Below are 12,877 nucleotides of genomic sequence, written 5' to 3' on the forward strand. Positions count from 1 at the left end.
TTTCTTCCCTTCTTCTGGATTCCAAGACTAATTGCTACATGGCATTTTTAAAAGATGTACTTTTATTATTTTTAAGTGTGTGCGTGTGTGTGTGTGTGTGTGTATGTGTGTGTGTGTTGAGGACTGTGAGTGTAGGTTCTAGTGAAGGTCAGATCCTCCTGTAACGAGAGTCACAGGCAACTCTGAACCACCTAACATGGTGTTGAGATGTGGATCCTCTGCAAGAGCCACATGTGCCCGCCCCTAACAGCTGAGCAGTCTCTCAAGCCCAAGGCGTGGTATTTCTTGCACTTTGCTTCACTTCTCCACTGAAACTAGCGAGCTTTGCAAGGGTAGAGCCTCTCCCTGGCACTTCCTATGTCTGACTAATCACAGACTTGGGATTCTGAAAGCCTGAAAATATTAGTAAGCATGTCCCAGACATCCATACCATATCCATCATCTAGGATATTAGCTTATCACTAGATGTGTCTTATAAATGCTACTGGCTAGGGATGTATGAAGAACAAGATTTCATCAATAGAGCCGAATGCCTCTCATGAATCAGATATTGTGCATTGGTTGTCTTTAGTCTTCAGTGGGATATGTAGCTGTTGTGGAAGTGTTTGGTATTTATTGTCACCCATTGAAGAGACAGATTTTACGTAATTCCTGGTACTTGCTAATTTAAAAATGTTTGTGAAGCAAAACAAGTTAAGAGTAAGATAATACTCTTATCTTTCTAGATATCTGAATACTAGAGAAAGGAATACCATTTCCTGTTATTTTCCTTGAGATGTTCCTAGCCAAAAGCACCTGGTAGCAGTTAGCCAGGTTCATAAAATGCTACTATTAGCTGTAGCCATTTTCTTTTATAACTTGGTCTTAATTACTTACAATTATTGCTCATATTTATGGAACATAATGTGATATTTTGATGTACATACAGATTATGTAAGGATCACAGAATATTTAGCATGTTTAGAACCTTCAAAGCAGAACATCCGAAATCTAGTTATTTTTAAATAAATAGCATTAAGCATTGTTAACACTTCTATTAAAGATGAGTTGCTTTAAAACACATGGTATCTATACATAACAGCATACAATGCAGTTGTAAAAAGAGTAATGAAATGCTGTGTTTTGCTGTAACATAGGTAAACACAGAGAATACCAGGTTAAGTGAAATAAGCTAGGCTTAGAATCACTGTTCCTAACTTGAGCTCCGATAGGATTTGGAGAATCCTTGAACTGGCTAAATGTGTCTGCAAAACCTTGAATTTACATACTTACTACCGAGAAAGGTCTGGAGCCTCCATGTCATACTTCCAAAGGGGTCAATGACCTCTGACTACAAGGATCGTCAAGTTAGATTTTCATGACACACTTTCAACAACTTTATCCAATTTTAGATTGCCCTTAACAAATAATACAAATTATTTATCCACTTTTCTAGTATAAATTTATGGAGTACTTCCAGGTGCTAGTCCTAAGTATAGGGAGAACATAAGGGTGAATACATTTATAGAAAAAAATATTTTGAAAATATTTGCTAAGTGAAGAGACACACAGAATTAGATTGTGTGGGCCTTCCTCTAAGTTCCTGGTACAGATTTGGCACTTGTTATTTAGAAAGTTGGCTATCACTTCCAGTGCATCCTTTTAATTGAGTTACTATAATAACTATAAATCACTTCAATTAACATTAACTTCTATTGTGGCAGATATAATTAAGGACACATATGTGACTATTTCTGCCTTTTATAATGAGCTTTCATAGTAATCACTTTTTGAACTGCAATATTAAGTATAATTACTAAGTAATCTACTAGAACCCAGAATTACTTTATAATGATATGATATTTTCCTAAGTGTACAGCATGTAGTTATTTTGAGAGTGAAACACAATAATGACATTTGATAATCTATTATGTAACTGATGAAATTTCACTAGTTAATGCGAGATTCTGGGCATCTCAGTTCTAGATGTTTTTAAAAAAATTCAAAATAAAGTTACTCATTTAGCCACTTTTTGAAAAAGAAGACACTATATTTTAAAATTCTAATTCCAAAGGGGAACACTGTCTGAGAATGTGATTTATGTGTTTTTGAAGTCCAGAGGCAAGGCATGGGACATCTATATTAAAAATCAAGTGCATGTTAACATACTAGAGTGAGATTTATAAAACAGCTATATTTTGGTCTGCAGCTAATATTTTGGCAGGTACATCTTTTGATAGAAGCTTTGGGTTATGTTTCCCAAAGAACATTTTCATCTAATAAAATGTATTTTTAACAGATGTGGAACTCACATTAAATAATAATAAAAAGAAAGCCTTGGAGGGAAATTGTTTCTTCAAAATCTATGTCTTAAAGAATCCCATTATAAATTCCCCCCCATAACATTACAGCAATCTATAAGGCAGGGACCAAATAAAACAGATCACAGAACTCTGATTTTCAGTGGCATGGAGAATTAGAAGACAGGAATGATTTAATAAGGCGTGTGCTTATTTCCTAGGGCATTGTAACAAATTACCACAAATTCGGTAGCTTCAAATGACAGAAATTTATTCTTTCATGGTTCTGGAGGCTAGAAGACACAAATCAAGATATTATCAAGGTTGGTTTCTGTGCAGAGGCTCTAAGGGCAAATCTGATCCATCCTTCTCAAACTATTTTGGTGGCTCTCAAAAATGCACTTTGGTTTGTGGAACATCTCTCTGAACTCTGCCTCCATCTTTGCATGGCTTTCTTACCAGCATCTTTGAATTTTCTGTCTCTTGTCAGGTCAGCAGCCATCAGTGGAGTTATGGTGACCACATCTTGAGATTCTTAGGTTAATTACATTATGTGAAGACCCTTATTCAAAATAAGGCTACATCCCAGGGTTCCAGCTTGACCCAGCCTTTGAGGATGCACATTTGCCATTCACAAAAAGGAGTCAAAGTAGGAATGTCAAGGAGGCTGGAACTTTGGGCACAGAGATGCTAGACCCGGATATCTGCTCTAGAGGTGATCGAAGCTGTTCTCCTGCCCTCTCACTTGCAGGAGATTATTACTACTTAAGCAACTAATGGCAACTCATATCTGCAAAATGAAATGGCTGATCAATTAAGATGATCCAAGAAGTGATAGGAGAGAGCCAGAAGGTGGGTCACCGGTCACCCACAGGAGAGCTTTGCTGCACACCACTTCAGTCCAGAGAAGGAGATTTGGCTGTGGCTTTAGAGAACAGGTAAAGGAAACAGAAGAATTCCTTACATCTCTTCACTCTAATGTCTGGATGAAGTGGAAATCACTACCTTGTCTTTATTTCTCACATCGCACCAACATTTTACAGACACTCATCTTCATAGACCATTGTTCCTGTTAGCCTCAGTTGGTCATGGAAGGAAACTGTTTTTGCAATAGGAGGTATATACTAGAGAGACTCATAACTAAGTGTTAAGTAAATATTTTTGAGTTGTCATGAACTAAATTCAGTTATAGGTGGGGGCTTTAGGACCCTGCCTAGGTTACACTGATGTATACATAACTTTTGTATATGGGGATTTGTTTTGAAACAGTGCCTATCATTAAGTATAGAGTTAGGAAACATTGAATAATTGATGAACATTTATAAACATATCTATATTTTTTGAAGAATAGAGGTCATGCAACTGAGATCCAAGATGGCATGTGATCAGTCTGTTAGAATTAAATCGTTATATTTGATCAGAAATAATGAAGATTTGTGTGTCACATAGGCTTTGTTGTAACTACTGGGGAAATGAGTTGTAACTGGGAAGACACCAGTTTGGAAAACCAATGAACATATCTGGGTTTCTTACTGAAGTATGGGTGATGGGAATTAATGCCAGAACAAGCACAACTCAAGTGCAACCTCATCACTGAAAAGCCACTCTGCTTGAGTGACAGCTTCCTATATGAGTTGAAGACCGATGTACAGTACAGAGACTCTTTCAAGCAGTCTTCCTGCTTATGTAACTCTGGGGAAGAGGCCTTGTGAATCTTCAAGTTTCAAAGAACTTGAGACTTGGGAACTGTTTAATTCCTCAGCCTTGTAGATTTTGCGTGTGTTCTAAGTCTTAAGGAGTCCTTCTCCAAAATGGAATCCCTCAATTCAGAGGAAATTGCTACACAATACTCTACCTTTTCCCCAAGCTTTCACATTCTTTTGGCCACCTTTTTTACAATATTCCCTGATTTTCAGAAAGGATGAAATACATATCTAGTTATTTTCTTCTCTCTACAGCTGAGAGTTTGGCCACTATGTCATAGTAACAATCACCTAGTCTCAGAAGCTTGACAAGTTATGGGTCTCCCTGTGTACCTTCCATTACAAAAACAAGTTTTCTTTGTGGTCAATTGAGACTGACAGCAACAGTTATCTATGGCTGTAAGTACAAATGTTTAGAAGGCAATTTGATAGGCATATCACATCAATTTTACAAAACAGTAACAGTGGTCTCCCCACTAGGACCTATGACATCCCCAGTCAAGGGATTCTATCTTGGCTTATAGTACCAGATGAAAGATCCATATTGCAGAACTAGTCCTTAAATCCATAAGAAAAACAGTGGGTTGCCGCTATCCCAGTTATACCACTATCGTACATCTTGCCTGGCATATTGTTATTATAACTTGTGTGGTCTATGGCTAAGCAGGACTATTGGTGACATCTCTCCCTTAGTGCCTCACATGGTGTGTTCCAACACTATGATAGCCAGTTCAGTTCAGTCACAGCCTGAATTCTGTATATCCTGCCACCACAGCATTTGATATCTCCATCAATAGGGGTTTAGCATCTAGTTCTGACATGCAGCCAACAGCATTGGCAATTTCTTTTGTAGTTTTGGGGGCCTTGAGGGACTCCATGAACAACAATTTCTAAACAGACAATACAACCCTGGCACTGGGTTCTTTACTCAGCCACCTAATCACTTCTAGGAATATCCTTTCCCACCTACACAAGAGTCTTCATTTAGAGTATTTAACTGATGTCTTACTCTTCTTTTTGATGTGTTTGACAAATGTGTAGTATGCTCAGGGATTCACATTATGTAAGTAAACCTTTTTACAGAGGCTGAGCAACATCTCTGGTACCTGAACATCATCTATTCAAAGCAAGTGCCTTTTGACCTTGGATAACTAAGAGGATACTGAAAAAGAAGTGTTATCAAGCCCCAATAAAGTACAAAAATACTTTATCATTTCTTATTAGAAGTATTTAGTCAAAATAGCAATATTGAACACAATGGCATAGATAGGGAACACTATTTTGTTTAGCTTCCTGTTATCCACAGACATTTCCCACCAGTCCTCTGGCCTCTTCACCTTGGAGTACTGCTGCTGCTGTAGGGCTGCTTGCATCTCCCAATCCCTGAGGGTTTCAGCCAACAGGCTTGCACCACCTTTTGCTGCTGAGGACAGTGTGTTGCACTTCATCCTGCTGTATCATCCATTAGAACTGCTCCCTGGTCCTGCCTGCCTTGGATCCAATGCTGTGTTCCTTCTCTTCCATCGCCTACACTTGAGAGGTTCCCAGGCTGGGTCAACAATCTCTGTCTCCAGTGTACTTTGCATTATGTATTCTCAGGGCAATATTGCCCACCCCTAGGTCAAGCTTAATCTTTTCCATCTGCATTGTTGCACTAATTATGTCTGTAATGGACTGCTGCTCAGGCTTTGTGGCCTTGCAGCAGCTGACTAGCACAGCATTTGACTTCCTTATAATTTTTCCTCCCTAGAAAGTCTGTCTTGACACAAATCTTACTACATTTGCCTTCGAGTGACCCAGATAGACCCCATTTTATGCTTTACCTGCTTTCATTCCCCTCTTGATTATTCTTACACTTTGCAAACTCGGTTTACATAATAGTCTAAGGCATTCAGTTCTGCCAAACCCTTGTGTATCTTATAATGATTACAATTCATCATGGGTCTCAGAGAAGCTACTACAGCGTCATTATGTTCCTGAGATCAGTGCTGAAATAACCTCTTTCTTGGAATTTTTTTGACATTTCTCTCTCTCTCTCTCTCTCTCTCTCTCTCTCTCTCTCTCTCTCTCTCTCTCTCTGTGTGTGTGTGTGTGTGTGTGTGTGTGTGTGTGTGTGTATGTGTGTGTGTGTGTGTGTGTATCATGGCATGTAAGTGGAGGTCAGATGGCAACTTTCAGGAGTCAGTTCTCTCCTTCCACTGTAATGGGGATTGAACTCAAGCCATCAGAATTAGTGGCAGTGTCTTTACCCACTTACCTATTTCACAAGTCCTGAGTCAACCTCCTTTTCTAGCTCTACTGTAAGAATAGGCCTGTTTGGCCTGGTGAACTGGATATCAAACACTGTATTTTACTCAGTTCCTCAATAATGCCCTTTCTGCCTCTATTACCTTCTAGTTCATCATGTTCACAGGGACCTCAGACAGTACTACCAAGTGTCACTAATGGTCCATATAACCCGGTTCATCAGGGATTGAATTCCCTCATCTTATGTCAGGTTGTGCAGGTTTTGTTTTAGGAGTGTAGGTGTATTACTCACTTTCTCTGCTGTGACAGTACTCAAAACAGACAATATCTGCCCCATACCCAAAGTCTCATGACACATGCTATGCTGGGCTCTTTCCTTGCTTGTCAAGAGTCTTTCCAAACTCAAGCATTTCAGGTGCAGAGTATTCGTTGATATTCATATTCATTTGTGAAGCTGCCATCTACATGTCCAGTTCTGGATTTCCCCTTCTTTATCAAAGCTTGAATCTGAGGGATATTTTCTGTTACATCTACCTTGTCCACTGTCTGCTTCAATGTCTGATTCTCCCATGCTTTCCAAGTTTGGGGATTCCAGGGTTCTCTAGCAGTGATCTAACTTTACTCTTTTTCCTTGTGTTCCCCTCCTCCCCCCAAACAATGGTAAACTAACAGCTACATCTCATTCTCTATTGTCTTATTTTCCTGCCAATTCAGAGGCTAACATGGAGGACTAGCTGCATAGCCCTTTCCTGGTAACTTACCCTTAAACAGAAAAGTTCACTCTGAGCATCATGGCCACACATTTATCACACAGAACAGAGCAACAGCCAATGAAACTGCCCTGACACCTTGCCAACAGTCTTTCCTGGCATGCACCACTCTTGGTATCATTAATGCATTCTCTAGTCTGGGAACTGTTTTTAAGGCATCTTTGTGGTCACATATCAGATCCCACTCATCAAAGAAACATTCTACTCTATACCACACTGAGGAAGACAGCCAACCTGGGGTTCTCCCTAAGGACATTCTATTCTCAGACAACTCAGCCTTGGTGATCCTGCTCCTATCACCCATATGGGAGAGTTAGGAGAATACCAATCCATACTACATGGGGAAAGGCTGTCATATTAGGACTGTCTCTGAAAATACTCCCCAACACACACACATACACACACACACACACACACACACACACACACACACACACACACACTCAGAGAGAGAGAGAGAGAGAGAGAGAGAGAGAGAGAGAGAGAGAGAGAGAGAGGCTCCAGTTGAATGTCTCAGTGCCCATAGAAGGAGTCACACAGCTCCTTGTCTTCAGATTATCTTTGGATCTGTTGGTCCCTGTGCAGCTGCCAATCATGTCCTGTGATGTTTCCTGGGAGATGTGAGCAAATGTGTACTCACCACAGATGAAGAGCCAACTACAGATCAAAGTAATTGTACTGGTTAGTTTTTTATGAACTTGACGCCAGCTAGGGGTTCACCTGGGGAAAGGGAACCTCAGTTAAGGAACTGCCATTATCAGATTGGCCTGTGGGCATGTCCATGGGGCATTTTCTTCGTTTATTATTGATGAGGAAAGGGCCAGAACACTGTGGTGGTACCAACCTTGGACAGGTGGTCATAGGTTGTATAAAAAGGCAAGTTGAACAAACCAAGGAGAGTGAGTAAGTAAACAGTGTTCCTCCTTGGTACCTGCTACACAACCTGCCTTCAGATTTCTGCCATGAATTTCTGCCTTGACTCCCCCTCAAGCTGGACTATAAACTATAAGATGAAAGTAGAAACAAACCTTTCCTCCACAAGTTGCTTTTGGGTCATGATCGTTACCACAGCAACAACAAGTAAATGAATACTGTTATGATTCCACAGAAGTCCAACATGGCAAAACAATGATTTCATTGGGGTTACTTACACTAGTACAGGTGAGGATTTACTTACCAGACCATGGAGAACACAAATGAGGCTGTATCTGTAAAAGCCCTCTACCCTAAGTGCATCCCTGGAACTCCCTCAAACAGATGGAGGCAACGAGTCTCCTCTCCCCAGTTGTCTCTATTTCTTGTATAACCTTAAGGTGGGACTCTGTGGCTCTTATGTTTTTGCAATTTCCTAGAGACTGGTGAATTGTTTACTTCCTGAGCCTTGTAAGTTTTGCTTCCTTCCTGAATCTTAAGAAGCCTCCCTTCAGGATGGAACGTTTCAATTTGAAAGAAATTGCTATACAATGTTGATTTGTTCAAGTTCATGATTAGAGTGTGCTCACCCTTGTTTTAGAGCCATTGTGGTTAAAAGTATACTTACCCCATATCTCGCCAAACTCAGCCATGTGGGAAATTAAAAAAAAAAAATCTGATCAATGGTACTACTACGCCTTTGCTCGGCCATGTTGACGTCACAGGCACGCCCTCAGCTGTCAGTCAGTAAATGCGTTGTTTTCACTCCTGCAATCATGGTCTTTGCTCATTCAAGTCCGTATTATCAACCCATTTGTATGGGTTATCACATGATTTCTTGTTTCTATTATTTTCCGTCTTTGATACCTTTCATAAGCCATAGATGGTATCATCTTCCCAAACTATAGCCTAAAAATAGACAAGAAGCAAATGTTTCATAGAATAACACGTTAAAGATTAGAAGGGTTAGAGAAAACAAACACGATGTCTTAGTCACTGTTCTGTTGCTGTGAAGAAACACCACAACAAAGGCAGCTTGTAAAAAGGAAGTATTTAATTGGGAGCTTGCTTGCAGTTTCAGAGGGCTAATTCATGAGCATCATGGCAGGTAGCCTGATGGCAGGCAGGTGCGCATGGTGCTGGAGCACTAGCTATGAACTTCTTTTGATCTGCAGACAGCAGTCAGGCAGGGCAGGAGGGAGGATTCTGAAACCTGAAAGCCCACACCCAGTGGCCTTTACCAACAAGGTCTCACTTCCTAATTCTTCCTAAATAGTCTGCCAACTAGGGACCAGGCATTCAAGTCTATGAGTGTCCGGGGCCATTCTCATTCAAACCACCACACAACACAATCCATAAGGGAAGAGAAAATAGACAACAACATACCAGTCATTTAGCTTATTATTCAAGACTCTTAGAATAGGCTGCACTTAGATCTTAGTCACCGGAGCACCTAGCACTGGGGAGGAGAACAGTTGAGAGAGTATGTTTTTGAAGCACACTGTGTGCTTTCAAATCTCTGTTTCATAAAGTACTAGCCTATGTCTTATATGAGTTATGTCTTCAATCTGATATATAGAAACAGTTTCAACATTTTAGGATTGGCCTGAGGATTAAGTGATTTTCTTTTCTAGACAAGTGATGACAGGTACATAAGTGTCAGTGTATTTCTTTATAATCATTGACATCATCCTCATGACCAGACATCTTCTGGACCTATCACTAGCATCAATTACTTAATAAATTAATCTTATTAAGCTAGTGTTGTTCTACGTGTTACAGATGTAAGAGTCTCAAAATAGAACAATTCTTTCACATTCTAATCCCCTGTTTGTCATTGGTTTATTAAGCAGATACCCACTGATGCGCTTGGCACTCCTAGGAATGAAAACAGCTAATTATCAAGACTGACATCATATTGGCTTGCAAAATCTCGAATCTTACATTTGGTGTGATTTCTTCATCTGAACTATGGGCCCCTTTAAACCATTAACTGTGTCTTAATTGTCCACCATCCTCAACAGCTTACAAAAGAATTACCAAATAAAGATTATTTCATAAATATTGAATTAGTCAGCAGATAAATGAATACAAGAATGAAATGAATATCTGCAATCATTATACACACATAAGTTAGCACTGACTGAGGTTTTTGAATAGACCTCAATTCAACTACCCTGGTCAGAAACACTTCACACACTGTCCATGAGTTTTCCAGTGAGGGCTCTGAAATCCATCCTGTTCTCATATGCTGAGGGTCGTATTTCACAGGCAATGTACAGGATGGAGAGGGGCTAAAATCCTACTAAAACTTAGGGTTGCAAGGGAATATAGTAAGCAGAACATTGGGACTTGCTTAGGATCTACCAAAATAGAAACTGTAGCTGAAGGACTCGCGTTGGTTTTACTTTCTACTTGAAGCAAGAGTAAAATAAGTTGAACAATGTGAAAGATTTGTAATTATTAAAACAACACAGAGGACACATCTAAAATACCTTTGAAGCCTTGGCTAAATTTCATATTCTAATTGAACCTACATCGAGCGAAGTATAAAACAACCATTTTAGAAATACCCTGTCCAATAGCATTTTCTGGAATGTAGACAGTCAACATTTTAAGGAGTTTCCATTGTAATTAGATGTGAAGCAATGACATTTCCACAGAAGAAAAAACCATGTGCAGGCATTGTGAAAAGTGGAAGAGTGGAGAGAAATCTGGGAATTTCCTCCCATTTAGCCAAAAGAAAACTAAAATACTGCAGATGTTTTGTTAAACCCTAGAGTCACTGCTCAGTCTGGAAGATGTTTCTTTAAACAGTTTTAGAGATCCAGTCTGACCTATTTTCTATGTCCATGCTTATGGAAAGTCTGCAAGGAAATGATTTTGTAGAGAAATGACTCTAAGACCTTTGAGCTGACCCTGCATGCAAACTAATAGCCAGATGTAAATAGGAACTGTAATGCAATCAGAGACTGCAGAACAAAACATTCCTTCTCTTGAACAGAACAAGAGGAGTTAAAACGTTCCAAATCCCGTGTACCAGACAAGGAAGAATGATGTACAGTCTTTGCTGAGGCTCAGGGAAGAAGCCAGCCATGTTATCCCCATTGATACAGTGCACAGGATACAAGTCTCTTTATATAGGATTGCTCTACATTTCTGTGTTTCAGACATAGAGACAATAAACAATGATTGGTATTTTCCCTTAGGTAAATGAGGTATGCCTATGAAAGTGGTGCAGAATGAAAGATTTCAACTATAGCCTAAAGACTGTGCCTTCTCTTCATGGTTCTGAACATGCTTTGATATTGATTACACATACTTTAGAAAATCCTTTGCATGATATTGGAAATAGGAGAGATACTTGTGGTAAGATAGACAACTGATATGTTCCTGTGGTAAGAGGGACTGAAACAAAGTTTTAAGTTTATTGGACTCTGTTTTATATGGGAAACCAAGAACATATCATGCTGAAGGACGGACTTTTGCCTTCCCTGCAAAAAAAGAAAACAAAGTTATCACTTCCAATGAAATCTGTCTTTTCCAGAGATAAACTCTATCAAAGTATTGTTATAATCAGAATACTTACATTCCACAGTCATTGAGGATAAAGAGGATACCTGTAGATATAACTTGCTAAGCAACAAATTATAATTCCTTCTCAGTAAAAATCTCTCAATGCTGTGATTTTTAGATCTGTCAGATGCCTAGTTTACGTATCTGCCCACATAGTCAATGACACATATTCTCTGAAATTTAAATATCAATGCTTTCTCTGGATAGTTGCTGTTTCTAACTTGTTGTATTGCATCAATTTATTTCAGAGAAGATCAGAGTAAAGTCCAGAGAACCTGCTTGTTTGAGGACGTGACTTTTGAAATTCTTTCTGTAGAAAACATACTTCTATCTGGAATAAATTTGGTGCACACAAGTAACACCAAAACACACATACAGAGGGAGAAGGAGAGAGAGAGAGAGAGAGAGAGAGAGAGAGAGAGAGAGAGAGAGAGAGAGAGAGAGAGAGAGGAAAGAACCTTGACAATTGCTAATTAAGGTGATCCACGGTATAATTGTTTGAGGATTACCTACTTTTCAATCCACTGTGTCACTCATGTTCTGATATGTCAGTTCTGCAAAATGTGTTTTGTGGCTCATGTAGGAAAATGAATGGAAAATCTCTATCTAAGAATTAATTAAACTATGATGTTGTACGGAAGAACAATGCCATTCTCCAGCCTCTCTAGCCAATAGTGCTAATGTTGCTAATGTTGACATTCCCTTCATAGCACAATAGAAAAAAGAGACATTTTGATTTTTAGTGGGTGCTAATCATAGCCACTCTTTGTGATAAAACACCATGCTATGGAACCAGACAAGTGACTGGTGCTGTGATTGTAGGAGCTCTGGCTGTGGGGCTTGTGCCCACAGTCCTGGGTGCCATGGGTTTCACTAGGGCAGGCATTGCAGCCTCAGTGTTAGCATGCAAGAAAATGACAGCAGCAGCAATCACCAGTCGGGGTGGAGTTGCAGTCGGAAGCCTGGTGGCCACCCTCCGGTTGGTGGGGGCAGCTGGGCTCTTTGCTTAATCCAACATCCCCCTGGGCACTGTTAGGTCAGCCTCTGGGGCCTGTTGAGGGGCTTCAGGAGACTCCCTCTCCTCCAGTTGATCTTGAAACTGAAAAGGATGCTCCTAGAGACAATGTGCCCCAAGATGTACCTCTAAAACCTTCACAGAAACCAGAGAAAGATGAAAAATAAAGTTTACATGCTGGTGTGCAAAATAAGTAAATAAATAAAAATAAAAAAATAAAAATCATGCCGTACACATTTAATTCTCCTGTCTCTTCCCTGAACTCCTACAGCACTGGGGTTGTAGGATCACATATGACCACATCCAACATGTTTACCTCTGAAATGGGATTCAACTTCAGATCTCCATGATTCACAGCTAATGGACTCTCCTTCT

General features: G+C 39.7%; 1 protein-coding gene across 1 annotated transcript; it reads left to right on the top strand.

Moving 5' to 3' along the window:
• The first annotated feature begins 3,098 nt into the window (after positions 1–3,098).
• On the top strand, positions 3,099–12,497 carry LOC131920863 (interferon alpha-inducible protein 27-like protein 2). The gene is made up of 2 exons (XM_059275325.1): positions 3,099–3,217; positions 12,284–12,497. Exons 1-2 carry the CDS (start codon positions 3,099–3,101, stop codon positions 12,495–12,497), a joined length of 333 nt encoding a protein of 110 aa, XP_059131308.1.
• Positions 12,498–12,877: the final 380 nt, after the last annotated feature.

This window comes from Peromyscus eremicus, chromosome 10 (assembly GCF_949786415.1).
Source record: "Peromyscus eremicus chromosome 10, PerEre_H2_v1, whole genome shotgun sequence".
Taxonomy (NCBI): Eukaryota; Metazoa; Chordata; class Mammalia; order Rodentia; family Cricetidae; genus Peromyscus; species Peromyscus eremicus.